Source organism: Anser brachyrhynchus (assembly GCF_964034855.1).
Source record: "Anser brachyrhynchus genome assembly, chromosome: 25".
Taxonomy (NCBI): Eukaryota; Metazoa; Chordata; class Aves; order Anseriformes; family Anatidae; genus Anser; species Anser brachyrhynchus.
Genome location: NC_137718.1, coordinates 230,118 through 249,504, shown reverse-complemented (window position 1 = coordinate 249,504; position 19,387 = coordinate 230,118). Strand labels below are relative to the sequence as shown.

General features: G+C 51.3%; 5 protein-coding genes across 10 annotated transcripts in view; 2 read left to right on the top strand and 3 right to left on the bottom strand.

Moving 5' to 3' along the window:
* Nucleotides 1–87: 87 nt before the first annotated feature.
* Nucleotides 88–1,833, bottom strand: TRAPPC4 (trafficking protein particle complex subunit 4). Of its 2 annotated transcripts, XM_080567808.1 has the most exons (5): nt 1,630–1,829; nt 1,332–1,506; nt 1,153–1,256; nt 950–1,076; nt 88–555 (listed from the first exon to the last, which is right to left on the bottom strand). In XM_080567808.1, exons 1-5 carry the CDS (start codon nt 1,802–1,804, stop codon nt 477–479), a joined length of 660 nt encoding a protein of 219 aa, XP_080423934.1. In that variant the 5' UTR covers nt 1,805–1,829; the 3' UTR covers nt 88–476. The 2 variants fall into 2 exon arrangements, with proteins under 2 accessions (XP_080423934.1, XP_080423933.1); XM_080567807.1 differs by having other exon boundaries at nt 1,332–1,833.
* On the top strand, nt 1,809–3,825 carry RPS25 (ribosomal protein S25). The gene is made up of 5 exons (XM_080567809.1): nt 1,809–1,933; nt 2,055–2,150; nt 2,556–2,739; nt 3,248–3,346; nt 3,766–3,825. The coding sequence occupies exons 1-4, from the start codon at nt 1,931–1,933 to the stop codon at nt 3,340–3,342; spliced, it is 378 nt and encodes a 125-aa protein (XP_080423935.1). The 5' UTR covers nt 1,809–1,930; the 3' UTR covers nt 3,343–3,346; nt 3,766–3,825.
* A 328-nt stretch (nt 3,826–4,153) lies between these two features.
* CENATAC (centrosomal AT-AC splicing factor) lies at nt 4,154–8,032 on the bottom strand. 2 transcript variants are annotated; one of them, XM_080567805.1, is made up of 11 exons: nt 7,882–8,032; nt 7,643–7,809; nt 7,400–7,565; nt 7,246–7,308; nt 6,989–7,053; nt 6,761–6,805; nt 6,492–6,597; nt 6,056–6,086; nt 5,561–5,650; nt 5,327–5,459; nt 4,154–4,874 (listed from the first exon to the last, which is right to left on the bottom strand). In XM_080567805.1, the coding sequence occupies exons 1-11, from the start codon at nt 7,996–7,998 to the stop codon at nt 4,829–4,831; spliced, it is 1,029 nt and encodes a 342-aa protein (XP_080423931.1). In that variant the 5' UTR covers nt 7,999–8,032; the 3' UTR covers nt 4,154–4,828. The 2 variants fall into 2 exon arrangements, with proteins under 2 accessions (XP_080423931.1, XP_080423932.1); XM_080567806.1 differs by lacking the exon at nt 6,761–6,805 and having other exon boundaries at nt 7,882–8,031.
* The window catches only part of BCL9L (BCL9 like), an 88,375-nt gene continuing 75,483 nt past the window's right edge, over nt 6,496–19,387 (top strand). For 2 of the 4 annotated variants that reach the window (XM_080567799.1, XM_080567795.1), the window contains exons 1-2: nt 6,496–6,623; nt 15,031–15,185. The gene's annotated coding sequence lies outside the window, so the exon portion shown is untranslated. Of the gene's footprint in view, nt 6,624–8,193; nt 8,781–11,561; nt 11,694–15,030; nt 15,186–19,387 lie in introns of those variants that run through there. The other 2 variants (XM_080567798.1, XM_080567797.1) reach the window with 2 other exon arrangements.
* On the bottom strand, nt 8,774–12,315 carry FOXR1 (forkhead box R1; the record flags this gene model as incomplete). Its single annotated transcript, XM_080568149.1, has 3 exons — nt 8,774–10,396; nt 10,813–11,081; nt 12,307–12,315. 3 exons carry the CDS (start codon nt 12,313–12,315, stop codon nt 10,168–10,170), a joined length of 507 nt encoding a protein of 168 aa, XP_080424275.1. The 3' UTR covers nt 8,774–10,167.

Sequence of the window (19,387 nt, the reverse complement as noted above, 5' to 3'; positions counted from 1 at the left end):
GGTGAAAGCAGAACTGTCTAAAACAGGTTATCCTCATGAGGTGGTACTGGCACCAATTTACCCTTTAACAGAAAACAAGTAGCCATCCACCTCTCTAAGGAATGTTTATTACTTCTACACAGAAACCCTTAGTAAAATCATAAGTTAGAGCTATACAGGAAAAATACATATATACAATTATGAAATGAAAGGGAACAATTGACTGCAGTAGGGCCACAGAGCCTATACCATACCTTTCTTACTCAAGGGTAGTGGAGCTGCAACAGAAGAAGATTCTGTGGCCCGGAAGTAAACAGTAGTAATAAATTGTTTAAGGTAAATTTTGTGAATGGGCCAGAACATTATCTTGGCAGATACGAAGCCTGTTTGGGGATATGTGGTCTCTGCTGTGGAAGAGGGAGATCTGGGAGAGGTTTGCCAGGGAAGAAGGCCCTGCTCTTTAGAGAAAGGAATCTGGGCAACAAGCAACATGTTTTCTATGATCCAGGTCCAAACGATCCAGCTTTCTCTGCTACCTCCAAAGCAAGCTTCAAGTTCTGATCAAACAATTCACATCTGAAATATTCAGAAAAATAAGAAGGGGGGGGGCTTTACTTACAGAACAAGCTAAGAAAGACAATATCTCTATACTGGCTTGGCATCCTTCAAGGAGAGATTCTGTCAGTCAAGCGCCAGCAACCTGACTGCTGTCAATCCTTGGCCTGGTTGTCAAGTAAAGTTAAAGCTTCTCCTACGGGTTCTGGGGCTATGTTAGGACTGCAGGGATTATACCAAGGAAAAGCATCTCCCATTTCTCCAGAAGAACAGCACTGGACAAAGCGCAGATCAGTGTCACGTACCTGCAGCGTGCTGCTTTGTTACTGAAGGCCCGTGTCGGCATTTGTTACTGCCCAGGTAGAACTTGAAGAGGGGCTGAGGGTGCATTATTAAAAGCGGGCTTCTTCCTTACCTGATTGGCATCTCCAGGGAGTAGAAAGGATTCTTCAGAGCGAAGTCGGAGTAAATCTCATAGATCTTTCGAAGAAGGGAGTCTATCCCAGCTTGCCTGGGGTCAGCCAGCACTACGAATTTGATCCCTGGAGGCACAAAGACCGCCGTGAGGGAGGTCGGGCCGCGAGGCAGCCCCGCGGAGCAGCAGGGGCGCGCCGGTACCTGTCAGCGTCTGGAAGCAGTGCAGCTTGAAGGTGTCGGTCTCCAGCATCTCGATGCCGGAGCTGCCCACCTCGGGGGAGAGCTGCGACCCGATGGCGAACAGCCTGCGGGGACACGGCGCTCAGCACCGCCGCCCTCCCCACCGCGCCCCCCGGCCCCGCCGCGCCGCCCCGGCTCACGAGTGGAACATGGAGGCCAGCATCAGCTTCTCGTTGGAGGAGAGGCGGTGGCGGCCGAAGCGGATGGACACCGGGTAGTTGGCGGGGTTGCTCAGGAACTCCAGCACGTCCTTGCCGTCGGCCGTGCAGCGCCCGCTGACCTCGGCGCCGTTGATGGCGAGCACGGCGTGGCCCACTGCGGGGAGAGCGGCGTCAGCGGGACCGGCCCGGCACGGCTCGGCTCGGCCCGGCTCAGCACCCCCCGGCCAAGCACGGCCCCCCCCGGCCCGGCCCGGCCCGGCCGCCGCCCGCAGCGCACCGCGGATGCCGTCGCGCTGCCCGAAGGCGACGACGACGCGCTCGTCGCGCGGGCGCAGGACGAGGTCGAGCGGGAAGCTGAAGGTCTTCTCGGTGTCGCTGCGCGGCACGTAGTGGTCCAGCTGGTAGATGAGGCCGCCCGCCTTGTTCACCACGTACACGCTGAAGATCGCCATGGCGCCGCCCGCGGAAGTGACGCCCGCCGCGCCCCGCCCGCCCCGCCGGGGCCTCGCGCCCGCCTCGCGCCCGCCGCTTCCTTTCGCCGCCGCCATCTTGGGAGCAGCAGCAGCCGCAGCCGCAGCATGGTGAGCGCGGCGGGGGCCGGGGGGCCGCGGGGGGAGGTCGGGGGCCCGGCGGGGGGGGGGCGCCGGGCGGCGGTGCCCCGACCCCGCTGCTCACCGTTCCGCCTCCGCTCTCCTCTCGCAGCCGCCCAAGGACGACAAGAAGAAGAAGGACGCGGGCAAGTCCGCCAAGAAGGACAAGGACCCGGTCAACAAGTCCGGTGGCAAGGCCAAGAAGAAGGTGGGGGCCTGCGGGGCCCGGCGGGGGGGCGGCGGGGCCGTGACGGGGCCGTGACGGGGCCGTACCGGGGCAGTACCGGGGCTCCTCGAGGCCCCCCCCCGCGGCGCGGCCCCGCTGCGAGCAGCGTGCGGCCGGGGGGGTCCGCCGGGTCCCTGGGGGCTGGCTGTCCGGCCGGCGGTGAGGCGCAGGGGATGGCGTTAAACCTGAGTGAAAGCGGGCGTTACCTGCGGCCTGGGGAGGTTCCGGAGGGGTTCTCCGCAACGTGTGCGTTTCATCGCTCCTCTGGCCCGTGGCGTGATACAGACCCGTTTGAGGGTGCATTTCTTAAAACGTTCCAAAGCTCAGTCTTTTGTTACTGCTCAGAAGATGGCTTAGTGCTTTGGGGTTTTTTTTCTCTTCAAGTAGAAGTGGTCCAAGGGGAAAGTGAGAGACAAGTTGAACAATCTCGTCCTGTTTGACAAGGCCACCTATGACAAGCTATGTAAAGAAGTACCCAATTACAAGCTCATCACACCAGCAGTTGTCTCAGAAAGACTGAAGATTCGAGGTTCTTTGGCTAGGGCTGCTCTCCAAGAACTGCTCAGCAAAGGTAAAAAGCTCACTCAAAACCCTGACAAAACACCAAGCTGCTTGAATTAGAAGTTGTGGTTTTTTCCTTCCAAGGGCTGACCTACAAGATTTTGTGCTCCACATGAAATATGCAAACGGGCATGCGTTTTTAAAAGCCACTGCCTCAGCTTGTATTTTAAAGGCGCACCAAACTAAGGAGTGGACTCTGCTGTGTTTAGTAATAAGGCTGTACAAAGGAAGTAATGTCAGAGGGATAGGCTGCACTGCAGCTGCTCCTGGGCTTGAACGAAAGCCCTGCATACATGTGTTAGTAACAAAGTGCTGTTAACACTCAAATTCTTTTTTTAGTGGAACCTGTGGTTATTGGGTTAATATCACATGTTTAAGTGCCTTTAACGTGAGGTATTGGGTACCCTGGTAGTATTTCCTATTGCGTATCTTTTGGCCCACTGCTTTAGAATCGCCAAGGGCAGCACAAGATCCCCAGCAACCCCTAGTAGATGTGCACTCAATCATCTTTTTCACAGGTTTGATCAAACTGGTGTCCAAGCACCGAGCCCAAGTGATCTACACTAGAAACACAAAAGGTGGAGATGCGCCTGCTGCGGGGGAGGATGCATAGGAAGGTGAGACCATGGGCTCCGTTAAGGTGCTGGGTTTTACTGTGTCAGCAGCTAACAAACAGCTATGTGCAGCAGTGGTGGGATGCTGGGACGCACAGTTCCACATTGTTTGGGACTGGTCATTTCTCCAGTATGTTCAGAGGATGTTGCTTGCACTCCGAATCACTTTTAGGGTAGTGTTACCGGAAACAGCAGTTCTCCAGAATTAAAGAGCAATTTGCTGTTATGTCCGTATTGCCCACCATGGGCGGAAAGCAGTGTGCACTCTCCTGTCTTTGTGAGCTATAGGGCAGGTGGGTGCATGCTTCCCTTGTTGTCAGAGCATGCTGTGACTGAGCCGCCTTGTTTAGGCGGAGCTTCCAGGTTGTTTGTGCTGGTTTGCTTTGAACTGGGGGTCTGATTTGGGACTTCTTGCTTTGCAGGTTCTCCAGTGACCTCTTCAACAATATATGTAGATGCACACAATAAAATTATTGAAATAATTTTTCATGCTTCTTTTTCAAGAATGTGTATTTTTCATTACTATCACGTGCTTGCTGTTGGATTCTGGTATGGGTCACAAGTTATCTTCCTGTATTAGCCAGGTTTTGCCAAGCTTTTTTCATTTATATGGCATTGCAAATTACCATAAAAATTCTTTTATGGTGGGAAAAGGGAAAGAACTTTTAACATCAATAGCTGCTGTAGGTGATGCAAGCAATATACGGTTTTAGTGAGAGGAAAATTGAAGATGATTTCTTGCACTGCAGATAAGAAAGGGGGTAGTACGGCATTTTAATTATTTACTTAAACTCCCTCTAACAAGCCATGACCACGTGTTTCTCTACAAGGGAACAGCCTTAGTCAGGCTAGGGGAAGTGTAGGTTAGGAACCCTAAATAAAGTAAAAGTATTTTCTTTAAATTAGAAGGAATAACTACCCATAGGGAAAGTTTTTGAGGCAGCCTTTCTTCTGCTGAGGACTAATTACAGTTGCCCTTGACATGAGGCAGAACTGGATTTTTCCTTTCTCTGAAAGCTAGAAAATGTTTAAGTCACAAAAAGTTAAATGAAAACAACAGGCATAGGACAGCAGTTGGTATAAGAAGTAGCCCTGTATCCCAAATGAATTTCAGTTGGTCTACTAACAGGACTTTTTTAAAAAACTTTATTTAAACTAAGCTTTTGAGAAATAAAGAGATGTCACGCTACGTGCAGTGTACACTGTGTAAGCTGAGCTTTCTGATTATGAAGACATGGCATAGCTGTCTTTGTGTAGTCTGTGACTTCAGAAATCAATCATACACAGTATGTCCTTTACAGGGGGAGTGAATCCCCTTGCAAAGTAGCTTTCAGCAACAGTGCTCAGCTCGTAGTGTTATTCTGTGGTCAGGGGACTGAAGGCATCTAGATGTATGTCAAACATGGCGCTGGCAAAGCTACAGCTAACTAGCGTCTACTTTTCCACAAAGGTCAGAGCTTGGTTTCTTCTGTGGTCCTCTTCTCATCACCTTTTCTTCTTCTTTTCCCCTGATTCAGCTCTAAACTGATGCCTGAAAGAGAGCATAGATGTCAGGATGCAACAGCCTTTAAAGAGATAATGAAAGTTCCCTCATCTAACAAGTGAGACAGTGTTACGCATGGTATTTTAGAACAGAACCTCCCTCAACCTTTTCAGTTATTTCAGTGAACTGTGGTTCCCAGCAGTCTCTTCAGCTAGTCGGCGCAGATGTCCAGTGTATTTAATTGAAAGTGTCAGTGCAACAAGTATGTGTAAAAGTACAGGTACGCAAGTCTGAAAAGGTAGCCAAGCTTGACAAGACAGAGACCTTAGTGTATTTTTCTCTGCCTGGATTGAGCACTGTGTGAAGCAATTCCTTTCTTTTGCGTGGGAAAATTTTCTCTGCACGCTCGCTACTACAAAACCTGCTCCATTAGTAGTAGCCTGAAGAAGGAAGCTGCATACCCCCAGTCCAGTGTCAGTCCATGCTACCCTGAAACTTACCTGGACTGCCACCTCCTGCCGTGATTCCAAACCCGTCCAAAGGAAGGAAGCCAGCTGTCGCCTGTCTGAGAGGTATGGTCAAAATTGGCACCAACGCGGTCTGCTGGGAGCTTTTTCAATTTCTGCTTATCCTCTAAAAGAATTTATTCAGTTAGTTTTTAAAAATCCTTTTGGTTCTTTAGTGCAGCACTGGAATTAATTTGAAGTTAACTGAAACGTATACAAGCTGCTCACTTTGCCTTAGAAATTCTTCATATGAAGGTCCAATTTGTTGTTCACTTCCATCCCCTTCGTCTTCCTCTGTCAGCCAGGGAGGTTTTGCACCTAGAAGTCATAGGGAAAATGTATTGAACCACTGAAGATATCTTAAGTGCCTAGCTTGAGGTCGGGAAGAATATCGCCTCTCCCCCTGTACCTGCAGCTTGTCTTTCTCTTCCATTTTTTAAGAAAAAGAAGCTGGCCTGCCTTGGTTAAGGCCATGACAGATCACACCTAAAACCACACAGTCTGCCCAGCAGTAGTGCACAGGCTTTGCAGTGCCAATAGAGTTTTCATAGTACTCAAGTGTTTTCTTCTATTTTAGAATGTCAGTACTTTAGCAAGAGAGTGAGCACCTGTTGGTCATATTGTAACTGTTCCAAAATTGCTTTAAGTTTTCCCTGTTACACTTGTAACTCAAGACTTTTAAGTACCACAGTAAGTAAATGAGTCAAGTAGCAGGCAACTTACCTGTGTGAACATTTCCTTTCCCTTCTGTTTCCTGTTATGAGAAACAGGAAACACTAATTAGAAACTAATGCTTTTAAGATTATCTCTGAACAAAGATTGTACATCGTGTGCATTCCAGTATACAAGAAATGCCTGAGAATTTCCCTTCCAGTACTAAGTCCTGATGCAGAAAGAGGGAGACTCTTCTCCATTGTCTTTAAAGGAGTGTTTGCTTTTTTACAGTGTATTTTAAAGAATGTTTTCTTAAACTGAAGTTAATGCTAGCTGACTAAAACTCTAAGCTAGTTGTGTGCCTGACTGCAAAGCTGCCTTTTTCAGCAACAGAGATTCACTGGGGCAACTGCAACCCCTTGTTTTGCTTTGTAACACATGCTAATGAAACTTGCAGCTATTTAAGTCACGCTTGTTACCAAAATCAGGTGATAACTGCCCCCACCTGGTGGCCAATGAAGGTCAAAGCCTGGCCTGATTCCATCCAATTTAAATCGGGTCCTGTCTGCATGCTGCTTGGGCCAGGCTGCTCGGCGCTATGAGAGGAATCCCTGAAACACAGGAGCCACAAAGAGAGGTGAGCCAGAAATAGCACTGTATTTGTGTTTGGGAAGCCTTCCGATAAGAAGAAAAAGAAGCGTTCTTGGTGTCTGATAACGTTAGGCATTTAAAAGTTACTGTGCTTGCTTTTTGTGGCTATTACTGCTTACATACCTCTTTGTGGATGAGAGAATACTCTTTCTGTGCATATGTTGCTTGCTATAGTTTAGATTTAAAAAAACGTTAATCTGGATGAAAGATACAGGTGAGTGAGGGTAGTTCCAGCTCCAGCCAACAGCAGAAGCAGGCACGAAGCACTGCTGCTGTTGCATTGCCCCGGATGTTGAGCGGTGTGCGGAGCAGCAGCCAGACAGGAGGCTGGCAGCAACGTCGCATCCTTACCTTGTGGGTGCTGCGGTGGAGCTGCAGACAGAAGGTCCCGCACAAAGTTCTGGCTCTGTGTGAGGCTGAGTTTGATTCAGGAAAAAGGAACAATATTTCTGGTATTGAGCAGAAGCGTGCCCCCGGCGCTCCCCAGCCCCCCCGGTCCCGTCCCCAGCACCCCCGGGGCCGGGCGCCGCCTGCCAGCGCTCGCACGGCCCGGGCCAGCGGGCGCAACCAGGGCTGGATACGGCTCAGCTGCCGGCCGCGGCACCAACCTCGAGGGCGGCCTGCACGGTCTCCCGCTGCCTGCGCTCCGCCTCCCGGATGCGGGCCGCCATCTGCGGGGAGAGCGGAGCGGCGGTGAGGGGCGGCGGGGGGGGGGGGACGGGGACTGCGGGGGGCCGGGGGGGCCGCGCCGCCCGCCCCCACCTGGCGGATGCGCTCCTCCTCCTCCTCCTCGTAGGCGCCCAGGGCCTGCGCCAGTTCCGCCGCGAAGCGCCCGTAGTCCTCCGGCGACACCAGGAACCGCTCCCGCAGCGCCGCCTCCGCGCGGTTCTCCCGCCAGAACCGCGCCGTCTCCCGGCGGTGCTCGGGGCTGCGGGGCCGCCGTCAGCGGGGCCGCCCTCGGCGCCCCCCCCGCCCCCGGCCCGGCCCGGCCCGGCCCGCGCTTACCCGGCCAGGTGGTGCAGGAGCCCGGCCTGCGGCAGCGCCACCCCTCCGCGCCGCCAGTCCCGCCGCACGGCGCGGCCGCAGCACAGGCACCAGACGCGCCGCTCGTGCTCCGCCGGCTCGTACCGCCGCACGGCCGCGCCGCCCAGCGCCGCCCGGGCCGCCGCCACCTGCGGGACAGGAGCGCCGTGGGGGGGCTGCGCCGGCCCCGCGCCCGGCCCCGCGCCCGGCCCCGCGCCCACCTCCTCCTGCAGCCGGCCCAGCGCCTCCCGCAGCCGCCGCCGGTGCGCGGCGCCGTACAGGTGGCGGCGGCCGGCGAAGGAGGTGCGGCGGCACAGCGCGCAGTAGTGCACCGCCATGGCCGCGCAGGCGCCGGCGGCGGGCGGGGGCCGGGGCGGGGCCGGCCGGGAGGCCCCGAGGCGCCCCGCCTCCAGGCCGGGGCTGGGAGGAGGGGGGGGCCGTAGCAGGGCCGCAGCCCCGGGTTAAGGAAAGCAGCTCGGTGCTGCCGCCTCGCGCAGCCAGGCCTGCGAGGACCGCTCTGCCGGCACACCCCGCTCGGGCGGAACGCGCGGGCGGTGCGTGGGGACCGAGCCGCTGCCCTCCGACTCCCCGAGCCGGACGGGTGAAATCTGGGCCCAGCTACGCAGGCCCTGCCTTCGCGACCGTTTTTGTGCCTTCTGCTGGTCGGGAAGCTGTTGCCTTAGCGCGTGCGTTCAGACTTGAGGCTAGGGGTCGAGTAACACGTCCGTTCTTTACGCTCCTGGGGATGTGCAGGTGAAATGCGTCGAGCTCCAGGTGTACCCGGCCTGCTTTGTTGGGCAGGCTCAGGTGGGCTGTCGCCTAGTGTCCTCCCGGCGTACCTCAGGTGTAGAATACAGCTCAGTGAACTTCACAACTTGCACCACGACTATGTGCTGTTTGTCGCCTGCCAACAGGGTGCCCTGGCTCCTGCTGTGCAGCTGGGGAGAGGCAGTAGCTTTTGAGGCACTCTGTGGATAACTGCATGCTGCAACTCAAACAATTGTTGCAGAAGCTATGAAGAAGATACAAAAAATCAGCTCTTCTTGAATGCTACAAATGTGCTACCTGCCTGACTTCTGGCCTAGGGACTTGATTTTTGTACCTCTTGCTGGAGAGACAAGTAAGTCAACAACACAACAGCAAGCTCTATTTTTTTTTTTTTAATGTCATGTCCTTGCCTCTCCAGGATAGCTGTCCTAGTGCTCTGCAGTGCTCATTGATTTCTGCTAAATGAGTGTTGCAAACATTCCAAGCACCTTGCAAAGCAGGCTGTCCAGCAGTTTTGTGGAACCTTGTCTGATGCTTTTACAGTTCCTCAGGGAAGTGCAACAGCTTATAATAATGTCTGTATGGTATTGGCTCTTCTCACTCAGCCAGCTGATGTTTTCTCTGTTCAGCTTCTGACCTGTAGACTGAGACCCTTTGTCTCAGATCACCCTTCCCCTGCAGTTTAGCCCTCTGCACTGCAAGAAAATGGCTTGCCTGGAGGCAATGGCTTGCCTGGTGGACTAAGTTTTAAAGGTGTTGAAGGTGCCACATGTCAAAATGCTTCTGCAGCCTGAGATGTGTCCAACTACTGATGAACTGGGAGCAAAAAAGTGCTTTACTGAAGGGAAGGAGATGGTCTTCTTTCTCCTCCCCACTTCTAAATTTGAGTCCTTATATCGTGATGCTCGCTGCTCTTCTACGGCATGTTCTTTGTTTGGAAACTATCTGCAGCAGCACCTGAGCAAATAAGCTTGGTTTGAAAACATGTGCTAGCACATGTTCCAGAAGCAGGGAGCCACAAGGAGTCACGGACCAAACAGAGATTTAATGAGTTCTGCAAAAGATACAGAGAGGAATTTGCGATAGTTATTTGGACCATAATGAGCACTCAGGCACTGATACTAGAGCCTCAGTCAGTCTTAATCCATATTAATTTGACAGGTGTTGTATTGCTAAGCAAAACGATGCTAAGATTAGGACTCTGTTTTAATTTAGCCTGGCTTCTCTAGCTATGTTAGGTTCATTTAAGAATGCTTTTTTGGTGGTCTGCTGACTTAACCTACTTGTGGGGTTATCTAATTATCTAGTATAATCTCATAAGCCTGGTGTTGAGTGGTGTAGTGGCTGCGTACTGGCTTGGATGCCTGCTGCGGTCATAGGCAACCCTATCTGAGTGCCTTGTGCTTGAGCTTGTTCCCCAGCTTGGGAGAAGCATCCAGCAATATTCTGCAGCAGCAACTCAGTTGTGAGGAGGAGCCAGTAAGTTTTTCCTTGAGGTACACTGAAAGGTTTCTCTCCAGATGTGGAAAGAATAGAATTATGCCTGAACATAGTACAGTAGCCTCTTGTTGCTTTGCCTGTGAAGCAGGGAAGGGACTTCTCTAAAGAGAAAGCAAGCAGAAGCCCCTCTGTTGCTTGTGGGGATGGGAGGGTCATAGCAACTCAGGTATCCCTTTGCTTAAGTATAGGTAAAAGCAGATAAGGCCTCTGTTCTGGGTAGGATCCTCTTTATCAAGTGTTCAGCTTGGCCCTCTCTGTATCCTCACCAAGTCGAGAGCCTCTTTGGGCACAAGAGGCTCGTGAAACTTTTGGTGCCCTTTTGGAGTTAGTTTCCACAGCTGTGACTTGTGGTTTCCGTTTCTGCACACAAAACAAGTTGTTTTCTCAAAGCTGCTGCTGAAGCACAGGTTGTGTCGGATAGTGTTTTTCCAGCCCGCTGGGGCTGTTTGAAAAAATGGAAAGTGCTGCCTGCAGAGAGAAGAGATTTGCACTGAGCTGAAGCGCCGTGAATAAAATGCAATAATTTAGAGAATACATCGTATCTGAGTGCAGGAAGGAGGAGAGGTTCCTCCCTGACCTGTGTGGATGGCTGGAGTGGATGAGCACTTCATTTTGTCTCTAAGGACTGCAAGACAAAAGACATTTTTTCTTTAAGGATCTGCAACCAAGCAGGTCTCGCTGCTGGGTCTCAAGACTTCCAAGTTTGTGTTTTTGCAATCTACCCATGTTCCCTAGTAAGAATAGAGGGGAAACAGTTTGCTCAGCAGCATCTTGAGCCAAAGGCAGAGCTGAGAATTGAACAAGTCCTGAATGCTGTATCCTTGCTCTTCAGAAAAACGTCAAAGACTCCATCCTACACTAGGAGGTAGGAGAACAGCGGATACCGTGTGAACTGGTAGATCTGTTGTACAGTCAGGCTGCCATTTGTGCTGTTGCATAGGGCTAGGGTGATTAGAATGGAGTAATTAAGGGGGGGACGGGGCCAGCCTCCCTCAATTTTGGTGCTTATCTGCCTGGTGTGCTTGAGCTTCATGCTCTGAGATCTGTGGATTTCTGACTTCTGAGGCAATGGCATCGCCTTCAGTTTGGGAGTTTCCAGCATCTTCTGAGGAAACGGGATGTCTGCACATGAGTCACCTTCATTCTCTGTAAGCTGGGGAGAGGAAGAGCAAAAAAGGATATGGGTATATTAGCCCTTGGTGGAATGAGGAATAGAGAGAACCTGTTTTGTTTTGGGGGAAGTTGGATGTGGCAGACCATGTATAGGAAGCTGGACAGATCTCAGCCCTGTTGCTAGTGGAGGTGCAGTGCTTTCCTGAATTAATTTGTTCCTCCTGGTCTCAGCCAAGAGGCCTAGTCATGAGTGGATGATGGAAAAAATAACCTCTCCTGCTAGGGCTGAGAACCTCACTGAGCTAATAGCTATGCTGCCCTTGTTCTACCGATGAAGAAAACTTCAGCCTCTATTCCTGCGCTTTGTGCTCTCATCCTGTTCATCAAACAGATTCTGTGCGTCGACTGACCCGTGCTGTAGCAGGAGGCAGCTGCTTATAGAACTGCTGAACCAGCTCAGTTTTCCTGCAGGATTGCTAAGCACGTATGACAGTTAGGACTTCCTAAGCAGTTCCCTCACGTACCTTTTAAGCCTTGCTGAAAGATGTCAGCACATCCTCCTCAGTACGGCCTGCATTAGAATAGTCCCTGGATGTGTTTGGAGAAGTCTCTGTGGCAGCGGTGACCAAGGCTACTGGACTGTCGGATCCGGGTAAGTCCATGCCAGCGCTTCCTGTGACAGGGCACACCGGGCTGGGGTTTACCCACAGCCACAGATGAGGCTGAACATCAGGCTCTAAGGAGAAGAAAAACCGTCACTCCAGTGGTTCTGCCTGACGACCATTGCTAGACCCGGCTGCCTAGAAGCAGGCTGGTGAAGCTTTAACGGAATGCAAATTCCAAGGCAAAGGTTGCCAGTTGCCTTCTCATCTCTCTAAGTAGTGGTGTGATTTGTTTCATTGTTTGCATACAGCATGCATGACTGCGAGTTCTCACGCCACTACAGCTAGCCCAAACAGCTGTGCTCAGCTCTGATATTTTACTTTTCTCTTCAGTGAGACAAGCCGGAAGAGTGTAAATTACTCCCTTCAGCAGCACTCCTTTCCCAAGTTTATCTACCCAAAAGGTAGCATTGGGAGGGAAGTATATCAGCAGGCACAGCTATGTAATTGTATCATTGTCCTTGAGAGAGGGACAAACTTGAAGATTAGAAAAATTCCAGTCTAGACACAGACTCTCCGCTTAGCAAAATAAAAGCCCCTTTCCCATATCATACCCTAAAAATATCACCAGCCTCTGTGGGTAATACCATGCCCCAAACTTACCGTGGTCATCCGTCAGTTTCCCTGGGAGTGCACACCAGTGTGCCAGGGGTCAGCTTGCCAATTCAGCATGCAAGAGCTCAGTTTCTCATCAGTAGCTGGTTGACATTGTAAGTCCAGAAACAATGTGGTGAATCAATAGGATTTAGATCCTTCTCTCTGCCAGGGTGTACAACGCACAGAATTTGGATTGGGAAAATACTAATTTTGGCTTAATGGCTGACCAGGGCCTGCATTATGCACACCAAGATTTCTCTCCTTCCTTTGGGCTTCAGGAGAGTGGGACTTAGATATGGGCATAAGGACTCATGAATGGCAGCTAAAGGGAAGAGACTGGGCTCTTAAGAGAGATGCTGTTAAGAGTATGTGCAGGAGAAAATAGGAGAGATGCATACTTGGTACATAATTACAATAAGAAATGTCTAACGTTGCATTTTAAACATAAAGTGAAATAAAATGGTCTTTTTATTAACTTATAAACTCTCGTAAATAGTAAGTTCTAGATTAGATTTTTCACCTGAGTTTTGGAGACAAATCTTTTTAAAAGAAAGTTAGCCAATCAATCCCTGTATGACCTTTACCTTGGAGAAACTGATCATTAGTGATGGCAAGTTTGAGTTCTTCTGCCATATCCCAGTCTTCAAGGCCATTTTTTAAATGCAGGCTTTCCCAGAATTACTTACTCTGAGAATTCAAGTACATTTTATTGCAAAGTAATCTTCAGATGCTACATGCAGCCAGATCTGTGAGAGCAGCACAAAGAATTCTACTAGTATGAAGTGCTCTGTATTGCCGAGTGATTTTTTTTAAAGGGGATCACACAGGTGAGTGAAAGGCTCATCTCTATTTCAGACTTCCAAATACCTATTAAAGACCCTTCCAATGACTAAATAGTTAATATTGGTGGAGTAAGCAAGCTGATCGAGAGTAAAAGAGGTACTACCTCCTAGGCTCTGTTTCCTGTTCTTATATTTTACTAAAGCCCTAAAGGGGGCTTTAGTATCTTACATTTTACTAAAGCTGGGAGGGGGGGAATGTATCAGCAGGAAATTAGATTTCAGACTCAGTACGCATATTGGCCGTTTTGTAGAAGCATACAGATTATGCTCATAGCTGTAGACTTGTTAAGGGACAAGCTGTCAGCCTGTAGCAGGGTGACAGAAAGAGGCTGGTTTTGGCAATTGATTAAAAAGGTTGCTCCATAACATTGGCATCATGATTTTGGGAGAATCTCAGCTTAAAAATGAATTCTGCGAACCTTTCATCACAGGTTTGGCCTCAAGTTGTTGTTGTTGGTTTTTTGGTGGGTGGGTGATGAAAAATGGGTAAGATGCTTTTCCCAACTGCAGGATTGCAATGCAGTGCTTTGGGCCAAGTGTTCCTGTGCTGTTTACTGTCACTATTATCACCTTTTGAGCGTTTGCATCTTTTGAGACAAGCTGTTGAAAAATAAGTCAAACGCCAAACCAGGCTTTTCTTGTAAAGGTAACCTTCAAAGGGTAGAAGAGGATTTTGCATGCTTGGCTTTGCCTCTTCAATAAAAACAGGCCTGGAAGTCTATGCTGCAGTAAGGTTTGCGTAGTTTTTATTAGGTATTTCACAAATACCAGGTCAGTATGGCTTTGCTTTTGGTAGATGTGAAAGAATACAGTTGCAAAACTTTTTCTACCTTCCTGTGAAGAGCTCAGTCGTTAAGGCAGACATGCTTCCTGTCAAATTCTTTAGGTATAAACAAGATGTGCTTGGTGGTTTGGTTTCCTCGTAAAAAATTTGAGAGCGCCCCAATCAAAACCTCTTTCCCCTTCCTGACACTGGAGCCTGATATTTGACTTGGGATATGTTGCAAACAATCCAACTACTATAGTTTAATAATTTACTACCTGTCACTTGACCTGTTGTACCACAAAGTTGCTTTCCCCTTTCTATTTGAAATGAAACTCTCATACAGCATATGCATGTAGTTTAGCGTGCATCAGCTGAGGCATAGTAATTCATTAAGCCCATGATTATCTGTATATGCTCTCAATTAATGCCTCACCTACCCACATAACCTTTGATACTTCAATAAACTTGCATCAGAGTGTTAGACTGGATGTGGTTATATTAATAAACTTAGAACAACATAAGTATTTTTAGAGTGAAAGAAGTTCTGAAGTAGCTAAATCTTGCATAGGGATAAAGTGTCTTGACCTGCTTGCCCTTCAGCCAGGCATGGCCTTTTAAAAGCGAGGAAGGCAATGTGTGAGGCTGTAATGTGGGAAAAAGAAGACTCCTTTAAGGAGTAATTTGTCTGAAAACTACAGTAAACAGTTCTTTTCACCGCTTTCAGAAATCATCCCTGGGGAGAGCATGTCTAGCAGGACTGCAGGAGGATAACCAGGAGTATGCTCTGATACTTTGCGTATCCCCTGGGGAGTTAGTGAATTCACCTGACACTGGTTCAGAGCCTTATTTTGCTTTTGGCCATTCTTGTGCTGAATTGCAATTCCATTGGTATGTATAAATGGTCAATTTATATGATGGTCCCAATTCATGGTCAAGGCGTCATAACCCCTCAGCTCCATCTTGCTATGCCTGCCTTTGCAGGGGAGATGGATCTTGATCAGACTGATGGAGTCAACTTGTAGCAAATAAATCTAGCACTGCTGATTCTTTATGCCACACAGTTTAACCAGAAGCTCATGCTTGTCTCCTAAAACCACCCCTGCTTTTCTTCCTACCCTCCAGCCTCAGGAGGTGAAACAGAAGAGAACCTGCTGACGTGCAGAAGGCCAAAGTAGCCAGCATCAGCATCATGAATGGAGCTGAGGATGTAGAAAGGCGGCAAGCTGGAGGTGCCTTGGATCGGGGCATCTGGATTCATCACAGACAACTTTTTTCAGGTGGGTGCTGACTGCGTGGAGGTGGCTTGATGGGACAGTTTTACTGAACACCAGTCTCACTAGCTCCCCTCCCGCCTCGTAACCCCAGGAACTCTAGAGAGGCTTTGTGAACACATAGCTTAGCATTGGGAGTTACCTTGGCTTTCCTTCTGCAAACCGTAGGGCTCTTTTATAGGTAACTGCATGTTACTGCTAGCATTTCCTGCCAGCGAAGTACGGTACCTGCAGGAGAAACAGGCAATAGTAATTGCTGTCTCTGAATATGCCTTGTGGGATGGATTCTAGCAGTTTGTGGGACAAAGTCAATCTTGGGCTGTAATTCCACAATATCAATGCTACCATGAGTTTTCTCTGCGTGACTTTGCTGCGACCAAGTGGCACGCACCTAGCTGCGGTTCAGGAGCTGTGAGGGGTGGTCAGCGCAAGGTGGGACTGCCCTGCTGGGCGCTTCTCAGCGGGGAGAGCCAACGCAGCGCACGGGTCGGCAGCCGGTGAGCTGCACTCGTGGTACCTCCTGTGCACCTGCGAGACGCGGGCGGCTGCCGGCACAGCGCAGCGGCTTGGCATCGCCTTCGCTCGCTTCACGCTCCGAGGCTGCGTTCTCTCTGAACAGAGAAGTATTTTTTGCTGGTGGGGGCAGGGCAGGCGCGTACCCCCCACATCCTTTGGCTCTGTGAAGCTGCAGTACAAGAGCCGAGCTCGGATCTCTGCCCCTCCTCCCGGATTTTTTTGAAACCACTTCAAAGCCGAGTTGGCGGACGACTGAAGCGACCGCTTCTGTGCCGAGCGCGCCGCCGCTCCCCTTCAGCGCCGCTCCCCGCGGCACAAAGCGCGGCGTTTCCCTTTGATTCCCCCGTTTGAAAGCGGCGGGGCGGCAGCGGGCAGCGCTCCGCGCCGGGCTGCGCCCGCCCGGCCCAGCGGACGCGCGGGGGGCTCGGCCCGGGGCTCCCGCGGGGCCGCCGCCAGGGGGCGCTGCCCGCCGCAGCCCGAGCGCAGCGCGGGGCTGGGCCCGGCCCCGGCCGCCCGCGGCCCGCTCGGCTCCGCGCCGCGGCACGGCGGAGGCTGCGGCCCGGGCCGGGAGCGGCGCGCAGGGGGCTTCCGAGGCCGGGCCCCTCCGGCTGCCCCCCGCCGCGAGCTGAGGCCGCTGCCCGGGGGAGGGGCCTGTGCCCGGGTGGCCTGGCCTCCATTTTGAGTCCTTCCCGCCGGCAGAGGCGGCAAGCGGCGGGGCACGAGCAGCAGCGGGAGGCTGGCGGCTCCGTGCGCTGCAGCAGGCGGCCGAGACGGGCGGGGTGCCTGCCGGCCCCGGGGGGATGCCTGGCACGAGCGCAGGGTGGGATGGAGGGGAGGGTGGAAGAGCAGGGCGTGTCTGCGGTGTGGGTTCGCGCACCCTGCGGTGCCCTCGGAGCTTGAGGCATCTGAAAAGCCTTACCACAATGTCATTTGCAACCCGAAAACGATGCGGGCCCTCCCACGTCATGTGAGGGGGAGTGCATTCGTTGCGCTGGATGCTGCTGATGCACAGGTCTGACCGCCTGCTGTAGGATTTTGGTTCGGCTGCGTGATGGCCTATGTACCGCCCTGGGGCATTAGCTCAGGGAAGACCACCTGGTACCAAATCAAGAACCCCACCTAATGCCCTGGCCCAGTGATCTCTTATCAGAATACAGACAGCGCTTGTCTGTAGATGCCTCAAACCTGGAGCTGTTCAAGGCCAGGCTGGATGGGGTCTTGGCCAACATGATCTAGTGGGTGGCATCCCTGCCTATGTCGGGGGGTTGGAGTTAGATACCTTTGAGGTCCCTTCCAACCTGAGCCATTCTATGACTCACTGCGTGATTGTCCCTGCTCAGCTTATGAGGGCACGATCACAGCTTACAACAGTGCAGCTGCGCTGCCAGCATGTGCAGTGTTTAGTTAGAAGAGATGCAGGTCATGGCTGTTGTGCTTGGGAACGGTGGGATGGTGACTTTGCGCAGGGATCAGCAGTAATAAAGCAGTAGAAATGTGTCGCATTGAAGGAAGCACCAGGTAGCTCTATGTCAAGGTGGAGGCTGCTGATGAGCGGTGTCCCTCAGGGGTCTGTCTTGAGACTGGTACTGTTTAATATCTTTATCAGTGGCAGAGACAATGGGATCGAGTGCACCCTCAGCAAGTCTGCAGGTGACACCAAGCTGAGTGGTGCAGTCAATATAACAGAAGGAAGGGATGCCATCCAAAGGGACTTGGACAGGCTGGAGAAGTTGGCCCACGTGAACCTGCTGAGGTTCAACAAGGCCAAGTGCAAGGTGCTGCACCTGGGTCGGGGCAGTCCCAGACACGAGTACAGACTGGGTGGATCTTTAAGGTCCCTTCCAACCCAAGCCATTCTATGACAGACTTGGGCTAAGGTTAATAAATCTGATTTCTGTTCATCTGGTGACACTCTTCAGGTTTTGTAGCCAGTGACAACTTTGCGTGCACTATAGAGCTGCAGAATCAATAGGCAACCTTTTTTGTCTGTTGGTTCAGGGCTAAACTGGATGCCTGTACATGGCTTCTTACCAGACAGCATCAAGAATCTAAAGGCAGCAGTGTGTGTTCTCACCTCTCAACCCCAGCATGTGAGGCCTGATGCTGGAATCATATTCAGTTTCTTACAGCAGTATCCAACCAGAGTATTAGGGCACAAGCCTTTGCAAAAGGCAGTTCTGTGTGATTCAGCCTAGTTCTTGCTAGCGGAGAGTCAGTGAGATCATGAGGCCGTGTCACTGGAAGTCTCTTTAAAAAAAAAAAAAATGTTTTTCTTTTTGCCGCAGCTTGGAACAGGGATGGTGTATCTTTAAGGCACCCCCTTCTCATTGCACTAATACCTCAAGGCCTCTGAGTGATTCTGGAGGAGAGGATCAGTGCAGGAGTTTAAGGCATCTCTCCCTGCCCTGCTGCACTGCTCACTTACTGCTCCGAAGGCTCTGCTTTGCCATTTCCATGGGAACCATTAGTTGCTAAGCGACTGGAGCATCATCTGTGCTGAGCCCTCGCATCTAATTATCCCATCACGGTGGCGGAGAGGGGCTGGGGGGGGATTAACTCTTCTACCATGGCAGATCCATTGACAACACTTTAGTAACATTTAAAGGGACATTGTCTCCCTTCTGCAGCATTTGTCGGTAGTCTGTTGCTGAGACAATTACTTGGTTTTCTTGCATCATTTGAGCTTGAGGAGAAATACAGGTTTCTGCAAGTAGCAGAAAAACTGTCTGTGCTTGTGGCACTCCGGCTGCCCATGCACGGAACTCTCCTGGGAGTTCTTGGGGCTTCTTTCTGGTCAAGTTATGCTTGATGTGCTTAGCTGTGTGTTTGGACACTGCAGTCTTGTGGGCTCTGTCAGGGCTATACTTCTAGTCCTTCATATATCTTCTTTGCATTGTGATAGCCTCGATGCTGCCCTTACGTTATTGTGCCTATCCCAAGAGCCTGATGTCATGTCTGCTCCGTGAACTATTACCAGTCCTTCAGAACTTAATTCCTCCCGCATCTGCTCTTACGGACGGCCCGCACACAGGCCAGGCCTGCACTTCCAGTCTTTGCGTGGGGATCAGCGTACCGTTATGCCTACTTCTGTTAGAATTCGGGCGTCTACCACATCAGGTCCCCCTACAAAATGCTGTGCAGAATAGATCATGCAAATCTCTACCTTCTTGTTGCCTCTTGTAAGATTTTCTCAGCAATGGAATAGGTGGGCAACTCATTGTCTTTGGTGTGTCTGCAAACTAAAGCAAACATTACCTACCTTGATACTCAGTTCAGTATTATATTGGTGTTTGCTGCTGTGAGGGCTGGAGATTTATTCTTCAAGGAGCCACGAGGATGATTAAGGGAGTGAAGCATGTCCCTTATGAGGAAACGCTGGGGGAGCTGGGTCTCTTTAGCTTGGAGGAGAGGAGACTGAGGGGTGACCTTATTGATGTTCACAAATACGTAAAGGGGGAGTGTCAGGAGGATGGAGCCAGGCTCTTCTCGGAGACATCCAGTGATCGGACAAGGCACAATGGGTACAGGCTGGAACATAGGAGGTTCTGCTTAAATATGAGAAGAAACTTTCTCACAACGAGGGTGACGGAGCACTGAACAGGCTGCCCGGGGGGGGTTGTGGAGTCTCCTTCTCTGGAGACTTTCAAAACCCACCTGGACACATTCCTGTGCGACCTGACCTAGGTGTTCCT